The sequence below is a fragment of the Bufo bufo genome, chromosome 1 (genome assembly GCF_905171765.1).
Source record: "Bufo bufo chromosome 1, aBufBuf1.1, whole genome shotgun sequence".
In the NCBI taxonomy this organism is placed as follows: Eukaryota; Metazoa; Chordata; class Amphibia; order Anura; family Bufonidae; genus Bufo; species Bufo bufo.
Genome location: NC_053389.1, coordinates 277,875,995 through 277,894,289, shown reverse-complemented (window position 1 = coordinate 277,894,289; position 18,295 = coordinate 277,875,995). Strand labels below are relative to the sequence as shown.

The 18,295-nt window shown below is 43.1% G+C and overlaps 1 protein-coding gene across 2 annotated transcripts in view; it reads right to left on the bottom strand.

The window, feature by feature from the left end:
* Positions 1 to 18,295, bottom strand: part of LOC121007699 (matrix metalloproteinase-21-like) — an 88,047-nt gene that overhangs the window by 7,325 nt on the left and 62,427 nt on the right. For both annotated transcript variants that reach the window (XM_040439824.1, XM_040439816.1), the window contains exons 2-3: positions 5,718 to 6,016; positions 1,702 to 2,350 (exon numbers count right to left, since the gene is read on the bottom strand). In XM_040439824.1, the coding sequence (XP_040295758.1) occupies positions 1,702 to 2,350; positions 5,718 to 5,888 (820 nt within the window). In that variant the 5' untranslated portion in view covers positions 5,889 to 6,016. The remainder of the gene's footprint in view (positions 1 to 1,701; positions 2,351 to 5,717; positions 6,017 to 18,295) is intronic.

The following is an 18,295-nucleotide window of genomic DNA, read 5'->3' as shown; positions in this document are numbered from 1 at the left end:
ATATGGCCGGCTCAAGATGTACGAAGGCCTGTATACATAGTAAAGGGCCCAATTCATGTGACCGTAGTGTCACTGTGTGTTGCATCCGTATGTCCATTGCACGGCTCCACAAAAAAGATATAACATGTCCTATTGTTGTCCATTTTGCCAACAAGAATAGGCATTTCGGTCATAGGGCAGGACGCTCAGATCCGCAAAATGTGGAACGCACTCAGCTGGTATCCGTGTTTTGTGGATCCGTGAAAACATATACAGTGGGCCTCCTCTCAACCACCCTCAATTAAACAGATCGCTATATCCATATCACTATGTCCAGTGGGTTGTGGAATCTGTTCGGGTTTCTGGTGCTGATACCAGCATTGTTTATATGCGTGATAATGACTAGTTTGGTACATAGAAGAGAAGGGGCCACAGCAAAGACCAATCTGGACCCCTAAACTCTTTATAATCCACATATGCAGCCCATATCAGAACAATACATTCTAATACAAGTTTTTCCCTATTCATTATTTTGTCTTTCTTGTATATTTTTTTAACTTTTTATGTTTTGGTTCATTTATGATATTAACATATCATATGCTTTTAATGTGGCAAAAACTTTTTTTTTTTTAAATCATAGCTTGAATTTACGGAGTAGCTCAGTCTGCTCAGGCTATGTTCACATGTGCATGATTCCTCCATTGCAGATACTGTCACATCTGACAGGAAAAATATCACTTCATGCAGATCTGTTGTTCTAACAGACGCCATTGTAAGTCAGTAGCGTATGTCGGGTGATGTCTGCCTGATCTGGTTATATACTAGTGATGAATGGAAACCACAATGTAGTATGGGGGCGAGCGATGGCATTAGCGATCGCTCCTCCCCATACTGTGGAGGAGATAGCTGCATGTAATAGCAGCTGTCTCTTCCACTAACCAGCAGGCGATTTCCAGGAAGGAATGCCTCCTTCCCTACAATTGCCTGCAAAATCTTTTAATATAATATAGCCTTGCGTTGTGGTTTCTATTCATAGGTTGAATGAGTCAGCTTGCTTTCCCAATCTTTGCTGTCAGAATAGTGCACATCCAGCTTTTTACTAAAAAGCATAGTAACTTCAGACAAACTTGATAACAAGAACAGACTTTCACTCCTCATTAATGTCTCATCATAAATTTAAAGTGGAACTAAGCAAAGTATCGCAAAGATGAAATCTCTCCAGGAATAATAATTAAATGGCTTTTTCTTAAATTTTACATTGATGACCTATCCTAAAGATTGGTAGGAGTCTTGGGTGCCCTATCAATAAAAATTATGAAGAACAAATCCCTTTCACTGCCATACAAACACAGTGGTGCACATGTCCATGACGTTGTGTCTAGGACTGCTGCAGCCTCCTTCACTTGAATGGGCTGAACTGCTGTTTCAGCCCAGCCGCACATGCTGTGTTGGTATGGCAGTGAACACTCACGATGGTCTATTTAGTCTGCCTTCTTTCTGATGATAAATGGGGGTGGGGGAGTGAAACTCTCACCAGTGATGAGTTATCCGAGGAAAAGTCATCAAAAACAATCCCAGAAATCCCCTTAGGAAATAATAGTAATAATTATGGACCTCTACAATGAATGTTCTAGAAAACATTTGGTCTTGTTAGCCTAAATAGGAGTCTTTCTGTGTAGAATTCTTACATTGCAATATCAATGGGGAAGAGGTTTAACCTGCCTGTGCCAAAGCCAACTTTAATGTCTATGTCTTCTCCTGTGAGGTCCTCTTCGAACTGAAGTGGGGTCACCTCACTCCACATGCGGAATGCCGTGTTTAGTATTCTTCTCTGTTGCTCAATCGTCAACTGCATGCTATATCCCTCTCCCATTAGCCTCCACTTCAGTGTTCTCTTGAAAAAACTCATCGGATTATCATTTTCCACAGCCTCTTTGTTGTCCCGTTTTCTTCTAAAGTGGTCAACCACTTTGGATAAAACACTTCTCTTCCCTCGCAAATTTTCAGTGTGTAAAGAATCATGATGAGTTTCATTTGTAGCCAAGAAACTCAAGGTTGCATTTTTACGTTTTGATGGTGCTTTTATATCAGGAACTCCACAGCGAGGCTTGTTCATGGCCAGCTTAGTTGGAGTGTCCAAGATTCCAGTTGCATTCAGTCCATTGGCTTCTTGAAATTTTTTCAAAGACTCAGAAAAATTTGGACTAATTTCAGTTTTATTAGGAGACGTGACAATAGTCCGTTCTCCTGATTCGCCTTCTGATATGAGCAGAGAAACATCTTGTGGTGCTTGGTCAAGTTCAGGAATGTCTCCCAATGCTTGCTCCTCCCAATTTACCGGTGTCACCCATCCATATTTCACAAGGTATTGCTATTGAAAAGACAAAATAAGGTTGTCAGAACTTGTATAGGTTTGATCAGAACTTACTGTGATTTAACTAGTATATACCCATGGATTTGCCATACACAAGGTGAGTTGGAAGCTTTACCTTAGTCACCAACCTTCCCTGACTGCAGAGGGAAGCATTTTGGCAGATGTGACATTTATACCAACACTGTATGGGCTACATCAGCAAGAATCATTAATCGTGCTTCTGCCATTCAAACATCCTGCCATCCAGTACATTTGATCTAAATGCGATTTGTACCCACCCAACTGTCCTATGCCCATTTGAAAGGTGTCTGCTATTTAATTTTGGATAATATACATCAATCATAATTAGACCTGCATTTAATATTTTGCTGCCCACTGCCTAAAATCTCTCAGCACCATGTGGACATAAAGGGGTTAGCGGAAATCCTATAATACAGGCATGCTCAACCTGCGGCCCTCCAGCTGTTGTAAGCCTACAACTCCCACAATGCCCTGCTTTACGCTGATAGCTGTAGGCTGTTTGGGCATGCTGGGAGTTGTAGTTTTGCAACAGCTGGAGGGCCGCATGCCTGCTATAATGTAATGCACTTTGGTTTTTACAAATCGGAATACTGTACATCCAATACCTAGAATGTAGAGACATTATTGGTCCGATGTGTACAGATCAGAGCAGGCAATGTACAGATGCTGAACCAGTAGGGACTGCAGAAATATATAATCTCATGAATTCTAAAAAAGCTTTTTATTTGCATGTAGCTACTCAAGGTAAGTTCATAAACCAAATCAAGGTCACCCATAGTATTTGAAAATTTACCCTGAATTGGTAAGATATTTGTTGGTTTAAAGAGCAGTTTTCTGATCGTATTTTGAGCAAGCACACACAAAAAAATTCAATATGCTCTGAGTGGGCATTCGAGGATTATGGCTCTTAACCGTCATTGCTGTGGAAGTGTGAGAAATATTTGTGATTCATTTACAGCCAAACCTACATGAAATATGATTTACCCTCCCTGCGCTGTTTACACAGAGTGCTTGGTGGAGATGTGCTTAGAGGATGTTTACACTGCTTCCCTGGTCATGGTTTTGCTCAGATGTTATCAGTTTCATTCTCTTGCATGTATAAATGATTTACACCCTAAACTTGTTTTTGGTATTTCTTAGCCTAAAGCTGTTTTTTTTAGGGGGTACTCTCATTTATGGTATACTTAGAAGATATGCGATGCATATCAGAAAGATGTGGGTCCAGCTTCTACTGGTCCTCTGACTCCCTTTCAGCAAAGCTTTAGGTGTTAGAGTATAGGAGGGAGAATGAATGGAGAACAGATTATGTTCTCTCCATTGAATTCTGTGGTCAGACAGAAACAGAAGAGAAATACGAAACAGCACTCTTTGCTGTAAATATATAGTCCGCTTAGTCCAGGGATGGCCAACCTGTGGCTCTCCAGCTGCTGAAAAACAACTCCCACCATGCCCTGCTGTAAACTGGTAGCTGTAGGCAGTGTGGGCATGCTGGAAGTTGTAGTTTAGCAACAGCTGAAGAGTCTGTCACACTTCCATGATAGTGACTGTAAAATAGTAGCCAGTAGCAACGTTTCAGACCTAATGGTCCTTCTTCAGGCTTGGCTAAGTAGTAATTAGAAGAGTGAGGCACTTGCAGCACAAGGAACACTGTGGGATGGTGTCCCGTGAGTAAAAAATAGTTACATAGTTAATATGGTTGAAAAAAAACATAATTCCATCAAGTTCAACCAAGGGATAGGTGGGGACGTGAATCCCAAAATATATATGCAATATGCACTGCACAAGAATATTGAGCCATTTCTCCACTTTATGTTGTATCTATTCTCCGTGTATATAAAGGCGTCAAATGTGCTATAAATGTCTGAAATGGGAATATATCTTTAAAGGGGAGATCCTACTTAAAGTGGTATTTTCATCTCAAACATATTTGGCATATCCACAAGATATGCCATAAACGTACCCATCTCTGCGTTCTGTTACAAAGGGTTAACTGTTTTTCTAACTGTGTGACTGGTACTTTCACTTTCACTTTGTGCTGGTCATCTAATAACCCTTATTTCTAAACTACTAAGAGATGATAAACACTTATTTGAGCCACATTCTCATCAGTAAGATAAGGATTGAGCTTAAATGAGTGTTTAGAATGTCAGAGAGCAGAGATAAGGAGTCCGTCAGCTCCCCAGATGACGGAAAAGACAAAAAATCCACAGGCAGCTAGTAGAGCATGTCAGCTCTGTACACAAAAAGGATTCCATATTTTTAATAAAGACCAATTGAAAAAAAGGATTTTTTAGCTCAAAATAAGTACAATGCAATAATTAAAAAAATTGCCCCCAAAGGTGTACATAGCCTTTAAGACCAGTAAATGCTGTATTCCGCTGCTGTACGGAAGGAGGTGAGATGTGCCTATCATCGATTGTAAACTCTGTGGCATCCTGTGTTAGGGTCCATTCATACATCCGTAGAATGGGTCCGCATCCGTTCCGAAAATTGCGTAACGGTTGCGGAACCATTCATTCTCTATTGAGCAGGAATGGATGCGGTCAGCACACAGTGTGCTGTCTGCATCCGCATTTCCGTAGCGCGCCCCCGATCTTCCGGTCTGCGGCTCCGGAAAAAAATAGAACATGTCCTATTCTTTTCCGCAAATGCGGACAAGAATAGGCAGTTCTATGGAGGTGCCAGCCAGGTGTATTGCGGATCCGCAATACACTACGGACGTGTGAATGGACCCTTATACTAGCCTCTAAGCCTAATAATAGGCTGACAATTCTGTAGAGATCACTTTTCAGCAGTCATCTCATTATCATCACAGGCTGTATTACAATATACAGATAACACCTGTTCACACCATTTACAACAGGTGATGGTCACAGCTTACTTCCTCCCTCTCCGTGTACAATGACCTATGCACAGGTCACAGAGCATGTCTAGAAAACTTTGCCAGAGAAGGCAATGAACGTCTCCAGTATTTTGTGCCTGTGGTCCATGTGGCTGCTGTAAAGCCACTCATTTACAGAAAAAAAAAAAATATGTAATCAGAAAACAACATCAGATTACAACAAATAGATTTGTTTCACTATCTGGTTTAATCAATAAAAACATAGCGGGAGATTTATCAGACTGTTGTAAAGTAGAACTGGCTTAGTTGCCCATAGCAACCAGATTCCTCCTTTCATTTTCCAAAGGAGCTGTGAAAAATGAAAGGTAGAATCTGATTGGTTGCTATGGGCAATTAAGCCAGTTTTACTTTGCACCAGTTTGATAAATCCCATAGTTTATAAATTCCCTTTAAATTACGTATTCCAATACTTTAGACATTCTCCAGCTCTAACAACCATACCTGTGCAGCCTCTGGGCTCAGAATTGCATCAGCTTGTGGATGATTTTGCAGCTCAAGGTCTGAATGATCCCTACTGTGGAAGAGCTTTTCTGAGCTGATCCCCTTTATAAATAGGAGATAAGGGGCAGTAATCAGGATCAACACAGTTTTCAGGCAGGCAACTTGCTCCATACCAGTTGTACCAGATCGTCTTCTGTTTTCATGTGATCTGCGTTACAATTTCTTGTAGTGTCAGTAATGGTTCCTCTTTGTTTAGTCAAGTTATTTTTTAATTCCTCAAAACTTGACTTATGTCAAATCTGGAAGAAAGAGAATAAAGCTTGTTACACCCTTCGTATCAAATGCATATATTCAAAGGGACTGTACCATCAATTTTTCCCACATGTTAACAGCCTATATGTGAATATGGTTTTCTGAATATGATTATTTGAAGTCACTCCATGTTTTCTACTTCCTGTCCTGGCTTTTTAACTTCCTGCTTTGTTTGGACTTTTAGCACAGCAAACGGCTTCACTTGACTTTCTCAATCAGACCATCACTGTGACCAGAGAGGGAAGGGGATGAGTGACTCAATTAGAGCATCATACGTTATACTGAAAAGGGGAATGCTCTTTTGTGGGTATATACACTGCCTGTCCAAAAAAAAAGTCGCCACCTGGATTTAACTAAGCAAATAGGTATGAGCCTCCTATTGGATAATTACTGCGTGGACGATTATCTTTCATCTGGCAACAAGTTATTTAACCCCAACTGGTGCAATGAGTTGATTCTCATTTCTTACACAACCATGTCAAAAGACACATCTCGTGGTCGTGGAAAAGATGTTAGTCTGTTTGAGAAGGGTCAAATCATTGGCATGCATCAAGCAGAGAAAACATCTAAGGAGATTGCAGAAACTACTAAAATTGGGTTAAGAACTGTCCAACGCATTATTAAAAACTGGAAGGATAGTGGGGACCCATCGTATTCGAGGAAGAAATGTGGAGGGAAAAAAATCCTGAATGATCGTGATCGTCGATCACTTAAACATTTGGTGAAATCAAATCGAAGAAAAACAACAGTAGAACTCAGGGCTATGTTTAATAGTGAAAGTAAGAGCATTTCCACACGCACAATGCGAAGGGAACTCAAGGGATTAGGACTGTGTAGCATTCAGAAAACCACTAATCAGTGAGGCAAACCAGAAAAAAAAGCTTAAATTTGCTAGGGAGTATAAAGATTGGACTCTGGAGCAATGGAAGAAGGTCATGTGGTCTGATGAGTCCAGATTTACCCTGTTCCAGAGTGATGGGCGCATCAGGGTAAGAAGAGAGGAAGATGAAGTGATGCACCCATCATGCCTAGTGCCTACTGTACAAGCCTGTGGGGGCAGTGAGTGCTACGATCTGGGGTTGCTGCAGTTGGTCAGGTCTAGGTTCAGCAACAGAATGTGCTCCAAGAATGAGGTCAGCTGACTACCTGAACATACTGAATGACCAGGTTATTCCATCAATGGATTTTTTCTTCCCTGATGGCACGGGCATATTCCAAGATGACAATGCCAGGATTCATTGGGCTCAAATTGTTAAAGAGTGGTTCAGGGAGCATGAGACATCATTTTCACACATGGATTGGCCACCACAGAGTCCAGACCTTAACCCCATTGAGAATCTTTGGGATGTGCTGGAGAAGGCTTTGCGCAGCAGTCAGACTCTACCATCATCAATGCAAGATTTTGGTGAAAAATGAATGCAACACTGGATGGAAATAGATCTTGTGACATTGCAGAAGCTTATCTAAACAATGCCACAGCGAATGCATGCCGTAATCAAAGCTAAAGGCGGTCCAACGAAATATTAGAGTGCGTGACCTGTTTTTTTGGTGGCGACTTTTTTCTTTGGACAGGCAGTGTATATCTAGGCCAATCAAGAGAAAAATTGAGTTGTCATACTTTTATCCCAATTCTGCTACTCTACTATTATAGCAGCAGATAATAGCTTCCCCTCACAACAGCAGTAAATTATAACCTATCTGTATAGCAATTTTATCTCTGACTTTAAAAAAAGGATAATATTATTGGTATAGCACTGCCGAAATTAAAAAGAAAAACAGTGAAAAATTCTAAAAACAAAAAACATTGGGGTAAGCTATAATGACCTCTATGACAGACACTGGCATAAAGAAAAGTCACAAAAGATCCTAAATTTAGGTCACCTGGCATTTCTATGCCACCCTCTCCACTGGAGAGTGGTGGAGCCGGGTGGAGCATATTCATCATTTATGCCAGTTTCCTGGTACAAATGATGACTGAAATCTACTCCAACAATAGACTGGAGTAGATTTCAATCTAGGCGCATGGACTGCCAGATGACGGGTCTAATTCATGATAAGCTCTGCGCCTCCTTTGGAGGCGCTTAAAACACTGTTCTTTGATGAATGACTCCCACTGAGTTTAGGAAAATATCACTTTTTGACAGGTATCCCTTTAAACAGTGATTCCTATCTAAGCATTTGATGGCATATCACTGGGATCTAACTGTTGAAACCCTTATTCTCCCCTCCCGGAGGCATTGTGCAAAAGAACAGCAAAACAGCCCAATTCAAGTGAATTTGGGTGAGATGATGCAATGCCTCCTTAGTGCCAGCTCAGTAGTGGTGCTTTGCCAGGATTGGTGGAGTACTGCACTGATGGTTGACCGTGTGAACGTTTCTTCCATCTGCACACAAGATCTTTGGAGCTCAGCTAGAGTAACCATTGGAGTCTTGGTCACTTCTCTTACCAAGGCCGTTCTCCCCTGATTACTTAGTTTGATAGGACCACCAACTCTAGGAAGAGTTCTTGTTGTTCCAAACTTCTTCCATTTAAGGGTCCATTCACACGTCCGTAGTGCATTGCGGATTCGCAATACACCCGGCCGGCACCCCATAGAAATGCCTATTCTTGTCCGCAATTTTTTCCGGAGCCGCGGACCGGAAGATTCGGCGGCACGCTCCGGAAATGGGGATGAGGAGAGCACATAGTGTGCTCTCCGCATCCATTCTATCCTCATAGAGAATGAATGGGTCCGCACCCAGATGTGAGACCTTATATAGACAGGACTGTGTCTTTCCAAATCATGTCCAATCAACTGAATTTACCACAGGTGGACTCCAAAGTGTAGAAACATCTCAAAGATGATCTAGAGAATTGGGAGGCTCCAGTGTCATAGCAAAGGGTCTGATTACTTACAGTATGTCCATGCATTTTAGTTTTCACTTTGCAAAAATGTCTAAAATTTGTTTTCGTTTTCTCATTATGAAGTATTAAATGGAGGTTGAAGGAGGAAAACTAAATTTTTTTTTAAGTTTTGGCACAAGGCCACAACATAAACTGTGAAAAAAGTGAAAGGGTCTGAAGACTTTCCAAATGCACTGTTCATCGGGAGTATTTCCTGACATATACGTCTGACAGAAAACTCTGATTTAAGCCACTCAGGCATACAGTGGTACATGCTCTAAAAAAAAATAAAAAAAATATGTGGTACAATATAAATTTTTTACTAAATGCCTCTGTATGAAACAGCACAATCTACTATTCTATTCCAAACAGTGGAAAAAAAATATATTGAAGCCACTGGCTTGGCGTATGCCAAAAGGATATTCCTTTTGCACCATATGAGAAAAGAGGACATATCTGTATTTGTTGAATTATATATATATATTTTTTATTCTGGGTGTGTTCAACTATAGTTACCTACGTATAGTGGTGGGAGACCATTGGGTTGAAAGGGACACTTTCGACAGTCCTATGGGACTTGATAACCATGTTAAATTCAACATGACATTTGAAAGGATTGTCCCAAAAAAACATTTTTGTGTTGTTGTGCTGTTCTGCTCACACTAGCACAATGGCACTAGCAGCACACTAGTACCATTTTTGAGTGAGAATAAAACTGTACAATTCTGTGCTTGGTCATTAACTTAGGATAGACAGATGTACCAAATGAACTTTCCTTCCTCTGGGGCCCAGGGGTCACACATGGGGACTTCATACAGCCCACGGTTAGCATCATTGTTCTAAGAAATTCGGTTCTGCTGTGAACAGAACATTGGATCATATACAGTCAGGTCCATAAATATTGGGACATTGACACAATTCTAAAATTTTTGGCTCTATACACCACCACAATGCAGTGGCGTAGGGATCGCCATAGCAGCCATAGCAATGGCTATGGGGCCCTACGCCACTGGGGGCACTAAGCCTGTAGCCTATCAGAGGCCGGTGCAGGCGGAGCGATGACATCATCAAGCCGCCTGAGCCGTACAAAGCGTGACACAGGCCGGAAGAGGCCTGCATCGCATCGCTGACAGCAGCATGGAGGTAAGTATATGAGTTTATTGTTTTTATTATTTAATTTTATACTATACTGTGGCAAGAAGGGGGGTGGGGGCCCTATATACTGGCACAATATGGGGGGGGGGGGGTCGGCACTATGAAGAAGAGGGGAAGCACTATTGGGGCCATATATACTGGCACAATATGGGGGGGCCCTATATACTGGCACAATATGGGGGGGCACTATGGAGAAGAGGGGAAGCACTATTGGGGCCATATCTACTGGCACAATATGGGGGGCCCTATATACTGGCACAATATGGGGGGGCACTATGGAGAAGAGGGGAAGCACTATGGGGCCCTATATACTGGCACAATATGGGGGGGGCACTATGGGGTCCTATATACTGGCACAATATGGGGGGCCTATATACTGGCACAATATGGGGGGGCACTATGGGGCCCTATATACTGGCACAATATGGGGGCACTATGGAGAAGAGGGGAAGCACTATGGGGGCCCTATATACTGGCACAACATGGGGGGGGGCACTATGGAGAATAGGGGAAGCACTATGGGGCCCTATATACTGGCACAATATGGGGGCACTATGGAGAAGAGGGGAAGCACTATGGGGGCCCTATATACTGGCACAACATGGGGGGGGGCACTATGGAGAAAAGGGGAAGCCATATGGTGGCCCTATATACTGGCACAACATGGGGGGGGGGCACTATGGAGAAGAGGGGAAGCACTATGGGGGCCCTATATACTGGCACATTATGGGGGGCACTATGGAGAAGAGGGGAAGGAGCACTATGGGGGCATCTACTGGGGGCCCTATATACTGGCACGCATTATAGGTGGGCACTATGGAGAAGTGGGGGACAAGAGCACTATGAGGGCATTATATAGGGGCATTTAATACTGGCATCCATTTTGATGCCACTATGGGGAAGGGAGGAAAGGAGCATTATGGAGGCATCTATGTGGGGCAGTCTATAGGGGCATTTTATAGTGCCACATTATGGAGGGCACTATGGAGACGGGGAAGGAGCACTATGGGGGCATCTTCTGGGGGGACTATATAGGAGTATTTTATACTGGCACAAATGATAAGGTCACTATGGGCACCTAAGCTCAACTGGTGGCACTAAGTGTTTTTTGTAGTGGCACACAGTACGGGTCATTGGAACATATGAGGGCACTCTGGGGACATTGGCTCTACTGGTTGCACTAAGAGGAGGTATTTCTTTTTTTACTGCCACACAACTGGGCATTTTTTGTACTGTGCACATTATAGGGGGGTTTCTACTGTCACACATTATAAAGAGAATTATTACTATCGGGGCATTATGGTGGGCTTTATTACAGCTGGGGGACTATGGGAGCATTATTACTTGTGGGACACAATTACTGTAGGAGCACTATTACTACTAAATGCACTCTGGCAAAGAGATAATTACTATTGTTGGGACTTTGGGAGCACCATTACTGTGGGGGCACCCTGGCACAGCATCAGCTTAGCACAGTTCTTTTTGCAGTATAGTTTTGGGGAGAACAGCTTCTCAATATTGGGGGTGGATGATGGGATGTTAATTGGAGGGTGATGGAAAAGTAGGAAACTAAGATGTCTGTCAAACTCTGCAGAGACATGAGATGGCTGAAAGAAAATATCATGGCGGTCTGGTCTGAATGGAGAAGATGAAGAAAGAGAACAACTACATTCGAGGAGACGTCACTGGATATAAGAGGTATGTGGCGCTGTATTAGGCTACTTTCACATCTGCGTTAGTGATCCTGGCGGCTGTTCCAGCTGAGAATTCACTGGATCCGGCACTGCTGGATGCAGACAGAATGCCGGCCAGCCCCATTAACTATAATGGGGTACGGCAGAGATCCAGCCACAATCTGGGAAAAATGCAGAGAATCAGCGGGACATAAACCGCTGCACGCTGTGCTTTGTGTCCAGTCGATTCCTTGCATTTTCTGCTGGATTAGGTGGCCAGATCGTACTGCCACAGGTGTGAAAATAGCCTTACCCTGTATGTTTTGTATTGCTGTATGTAATGTTAGAATAGAATAGGTTAGGTTGAGAATTTGGCATGGGGGTGGGGGCCCAGGCACATTTTTTGCACAGGGGCCCTCTGCTGTCTGTGTCCGCACCTGGCACTATAGATGACTACAGTATACAGTATAATCCCTGCACCATGCGGTACAATATACAGAATAATCCATACACCAAGCCATACAATATACAGTATAATCTATACACCATGCCATACAATATACAGTATAACACCTACACTGTGGGGTTACTGTGTATATTGTACGGCATGGTGTATGGATTATACTGTGTACATCATGGTGTATGAACTATACTGTATATTGTATGGCATGGGGTATGGATTTTATAATGCATTCTGTACTGCATGGTGTAGGGGTAAGGGTCCATTCACACGTCCGCAATTCCGTTCTGCATTTTGCAGAACGGAATTGCGGACCCATTCATTTCTATGGAGATACACTATGTCCTGCCCGCATCCGCAATTGCGGATCCGCACTTCCGGGTCCGCAATTGCCTTCCCGAAAAAATAGAACATGTCCTATTATTGTCCGCAATTGCGGATAAAAAAAGGCATTTTCTATATAGTGTCGGCGATGTGTGGTCCGCAAAATGCGGAACGCACATTGCCGGTGTCCGTGTTTTGCGGATTCGTGGATCCGCAAAACACACACAGGAAATCCGGGAGGGGAGGGGGGCCCATAAAATTTTGTCGATATTGCATTCCTTATCTGCATAACTTCAGCATACCTTCCAGTATTATGCTTGCCCATAACTGCTGGTTCTGATGCTGGCAGTACCTCTGTCAAGTCTGATAGTGACAAATAGTGGAGTGGCTAGCTTTATGCTCTTTTGTTTCATGTGGGTGCCTACCACTTGGCCTCATAGGCCAAGTGGAGCTCTACAATTTTCCATAGGGCCAAATTACAGTGCCTAAATTGCAGATGCATCAACTGCACCATCTACAGTCAGGTCCATAAATATTGGGACATCGACACAATTCTAACATTTTTGGCTCTATAAACCACCACAATGGATTTGAAATGAAACAAACAAGATGTGCTTTAACTGAAGACTGTCAGCTTTAATTTGAGGGCATATACATCCAAATCAGGTGAACGGTGTAGGAATTACAACAGTTTGCATATGTGCCTCCCACTTGTTAAGGGACCAAAAGTAATGAGACAATTGGCCTCTCAGCTGTTCCATGGCCAGGTGTGTGTTATTCCCTCATTATCCCAATTACAATGAGCAGATAAAAGGTCCAGAGTTCATTTCAAGTGTGCTATTTGCATTTGGAATCTGTTGCTGTCAACTCTCAAGATGAGATCCAAAGAGCTGTCAAGCAAGCCATCATTAGGCTGAAAAAACAAAACAAACCCATCAGAGAGATAGCAAAAACATTAGGCGTGGCCAAAACAACTGTTTGGAACATTCTTAAAAAGAAGGAACGTGCTGAGCTCAGCAACACCAACAGACCCGGAAGACCACGGAAAACAACTGTGGTGGATGACCGAAGAATTATTTCCCTGGTGAAGAAAACACCCTTCACAACAGTTGGCCAGATCAAGAACACTCCCCAGGAGGTAGGTGTGTGTCAAAGTCAACAATCAAGAGAAGACTTCACCAGAGTGAATACAGAGGGTTTACCACAAGATGTAAACCATTGGTGAGCCTCAACAGGAAGGCCAGATTAGCGTTTGCCAAACGATATCTAAAAAAGCCTTCACAGTTCTGGAACAACATCCTATGGACAGATGAGACCAAGATCAACTTGTATCAGAGTGATGGGAAGAGAAGAAAATGAACTGCTCATGATTCTAAGCATACTACCTCATCAGTGAAGTGAAGCATGGTGGTGGTAGTGTCATGACGTGGGCATGTATGGCTGCCAATGGAACTGGTTCTCTTGTATTTATTGATGATGTGACTGCTGACAAAAGCAGCAGGATGAATTCTGAAGTGTTTCAGGCAATATTATCTGCTCATATTCAGCCAAATGCTTCAGAACTTATTGGACGGCGCTTCACAGTGCAGATGGACAATGACCCAAAGCATACTGCAAAAGCAACCAAAGAGTTTTTTAAGGGAAAGAAGTGGAATGTTATGCAATGGCCAAGTCAATCACCTGACCTGAATCCCATTGAGCATGCATTTCACTTGCTGAAGACAAAACTGAAGGGAAAATGCCCCAAAAACACGCAGGAACTGAAGACAGTTGCAGTAGAGGCCTGGCAGAGCATCACCAGGGATGAAACCCATTGTCTGGTGATGTCTATGTGTTCCAGACTTCAGGCTGTAATTGACTGCAAAGGATTTGCAACCAAGTATTAAAAAGTGAAAGTTTGATTTATGATTTTTATTCTGTCCCATTACTTTTGGTTCCTTAACAAGTAGGAGGCATATATGCAAACTGTTGTAATTCCTACACTGTTCCCCTGATTTGGATGTAAATAACCTCAAATTAAGGCCTCATGCACAAGACCGTTTTTTTTTTGCAGTCCGCAAAAACGGGGTCCGTAGGTCCGTGATCCGTGTCAGTTTTCCTTGATTTTTGGAGGATCCACGGACATGAAGGAAAAAGTCGTTTTGGTGTCCGCCTGGCCGTGCGGAGCCAAACGGATCCGTCCTGATTTACAATGCAAGTCAATGGGGACGGATCCGTTTGACGTTGACACAATATGGTGCAATTGCAAACGGATTCGTCCCCCATTGACTTTCAATGTAAAGTCAGGAGTCCCTATTATACCATCGGATCAGAGTTTTCTCCAATCCGATGGTATATTTTAACTTGAAGCGTCCCCATCACCATGGGAACGCCTCTATGTTAGAATATACCATCGGATTTGAGTTAGATCGTGAAAACTCATATCCGACAGTATATTCTAACAGAGGCGTTCCCATAGTGATGGGGACGCTTCAAGTTAGAATATACTACGAACTGTGTACATGACTGCCCCCTGCTGCCTGGCAGCACCCGATCTCTTACAGGGGGCTATGATACGCACAATTAACCCCTCAGGTGCGGCACCTCCGCACGGCCAGGCGGACACCAAAACAACTTTTTCCTTCATGTCCGTGGATCCTCCAAAAATCAAGGAAGACCTACGGTAGAAAAAACTGACACGGATAACGGACCTACGGACCCCGTTTTTGCGGACCGCAAAAAAAAACGGTCGTGTGCATGGGGCCTTAATTTGAGGTTATTTACATCCAAATCAGGGGAACAGTGTAGGAATTACAACAGTTTGCATATGTGCCTCCCACTTGTTAAGGAACCAAAAGTAATGGGACAGAATAAAAATCATAAATCAAACTTTCACTTTTTAATACTTGGTTGCAAATCCTTTGCAGTCAATTACAGCCTGAAGTCTGGAACACATAGACATCACCAGACAATGGGTTTCATCCCTGGTGATGCTCTGCCATGCCTCTACTGCAACTGTCTTCAGTTCCTGCTTGTTTTTGGGGCATTTTCCCTTCAGTTTTGTCTTCAGCAAGTGAAATGCATGCTCAATGGGATTCAGGTCAGGTGATTGACTTGGCCATTGCATAACATTCCACTTCTTTCCCTTAAAAAACTCTTTGGTTGCTTTTGCAGTATGCTTTGGGTCACTGTCCATCTGCACTGTGAAGCGCCGTCCAATGAGTTCTGAAGCATTTGGCTGAATATGAGCAGATAATATTGCCTGAAACACTTCAGAATTCATCCTGCTGCTTTTGTCAGCAGTCACATCATCAATAAATACAAGAGAACCAGTTCCATTGGCAGCCATACATGCCCACGTCATGACACTACCACCACCATGCTTCACTTCACTGATGAGGTAGTATGCTTAGGATCATGAGCAGTTCATTTTCTTCTCTTCCCATCACTCTGGTACAAGTTGATCTTGGTCTGATCTGTCCATAGGATGTTGTTCCAGAACTGTGAAGGCTTTTTTAGATATCGTTTGGCAAACGCTAATCTGGCCTTCCTGTTAAGTCTCACCAATGGTTTACATCTTGTGGTGAACCCTCTGTATTCACTCTGGTGAAGTCTTCTCTTGATTGTTGACTTTGACACACACCTACCTCCTGGGGAGTGTTCTTGATCTGGCCAACTGTTGTGAAGGGTGTTTTCTTCACCAGGGAAATAATTCTTCGGTCATCCACCACAGTTGTTTTCCGTGGTCTTCCGGGTCTGTTGGTGTTGCTGAGCTCAGCACGTTCCTTCTTTTTAAGAATGTTCCAAACAGTTGTTTTGGCCACGCCTAATGTTTTTGCTATCTCTCTGATGGGTTTGTTTTGTTTTTTCAGCCTAATGATGGCTTGCTTCACTGATAGTGACAGCTCTTTGGATCTCATCTTGAGAGTTGACAGCAACAGATTCCAAATGCAAATAGCACACTTGAAATGAACTCTGGACCTTTTATCTGCCCATTGTAATTGGGATAATGAGGGAATAACACACACCTGGCCATGGAACAGCTGAGAGGCCAATTGTCTCATTACTTTTGGTCCCTTAACAAGTGGGAGGCACATATGCAAACTGTTGTAATTCCTACACCGTTCACCTGATTTGGATGTAAATACCCTCAAATTAAAGCTGACAGTCTGCAGTTAAAGCACATCTTGTTTGTTTCATTTCAAATCAATTGTGGTGGTGTATAGAGCCAAAAATGTTACAATTGTGTCGATGTCCCAATATTTATGGACCTGACTGTACATAAAGGCCATTATAGGGGATTTTAGTTCCCCGCTGCTGATTATCCCCGATTCGTAATGCATATTCTCACTCTGCCTAAGGCCCCTTGCAGATGAGAATGCTCGGATTAGGTCCGGATACGTTGCGGATGCGTTCAGTGAAAACTGCGCGATTTTGCAAGTCCATTCAGGTTTGTTTGCGATCGCGTTCAGTTTTCATCGCGCGGGAGCAATGCGTTTTGCACGCGAGTGATAAAAAACGTAATGATTGCAAACAACATCTCTTAGCAACCTGCTTGTGGATGCGATGCGATTTTCACGCAGCCCCATTCACTTTTTATGTGGCCAGCTTTGCGTGAAAATCGCAGAATATAGAACATGCAGCGATTTTCACGCAACACACAAGTGATGCTTGAAAAGCAACGCTTATGTACACACACCCATTGAAATGAATGGGTCCGGATTCCATTCGCATCACGCATTGCACCCACGTGGAATACTCGCTCGTGTGAAAGGGGCCAAATGGTAAATTATAGCAGTTTCACTTGAGGCTACATGCACATAGTGCATATTAAGCCTCAGGCCTCATGCACACGGCAGTTGTTTTTCTCGACCTCCGTTCCGTTTTTTTTGGCGGATAGGATGGGGACCCATTCATTTCAATGGGTCAGCAAAAAAATGCTGATAGTTCATCCGTTTGTGTTCCGCGTCCGTTGTCCGTCTTTCCCTTCAGCAAAAAAAATAGTGCATGCCCTACTTTTTTCACATTTGCGGACAAGGATAGGCATTTATTGCAAGGGATCTGTGGAAAAAAATGGATCATCCAAAAAAAAACGGATGCCGCATCCGTTTTTTTTAGCGGACGCACAATTTGTGGACGCAAAAAACAACTGTCGTGTGCATGAGGCCTCATTCACACGTCAGTGTTTGGTCAGTGATTTCCATCAGTGGCTGTGAGCCAAAACCAGGATTGGAGCCTCCACAGGGATAAGGTATAAGGCTGGGTTCAGACCTGAGCGTCTTTTGATATGCGCGTTTAACGCGCGTTTTTGACGCGCGTTTTTGACGAGCGTTTTTTGCAGTAGTAAACGCGCGTTTGACGCGCGTTTGTGTGATTGACTGCAATGTCCTATGGCCACAAACGCGCGTCAAAACGCCCCAAAGAAGCTCAAGTACTTGTTTGAGCGTAGGGCGCTTTACAGCGCGTTTTTCAGCGCTGTAAAACGCTCAAGTGAGAACCAGGGCCATAGGGAAGCATTGGTTTTCATGTGTTGAGCGTTTTACAGCGCGTTTGAACGCGCTGTAAAACGCTCAAGTGTGAACCCAGCCTTAGGGAAAGATCTGCACCTGTTCTGTGTTTAGAGCCGCACCTGGTTTTGGCTCAAAATCACTGTTAGAAATCACTGATCAAATCCTTATGCATGGATTTTCGTGCAGAAAATCCGGTGTAATACAGTACCAGCTAACTAGATGAGATTCATAAAATCCTGTGTATGTGGTGGGAAAAAAATTTCCATGCAGAAACTGACCTG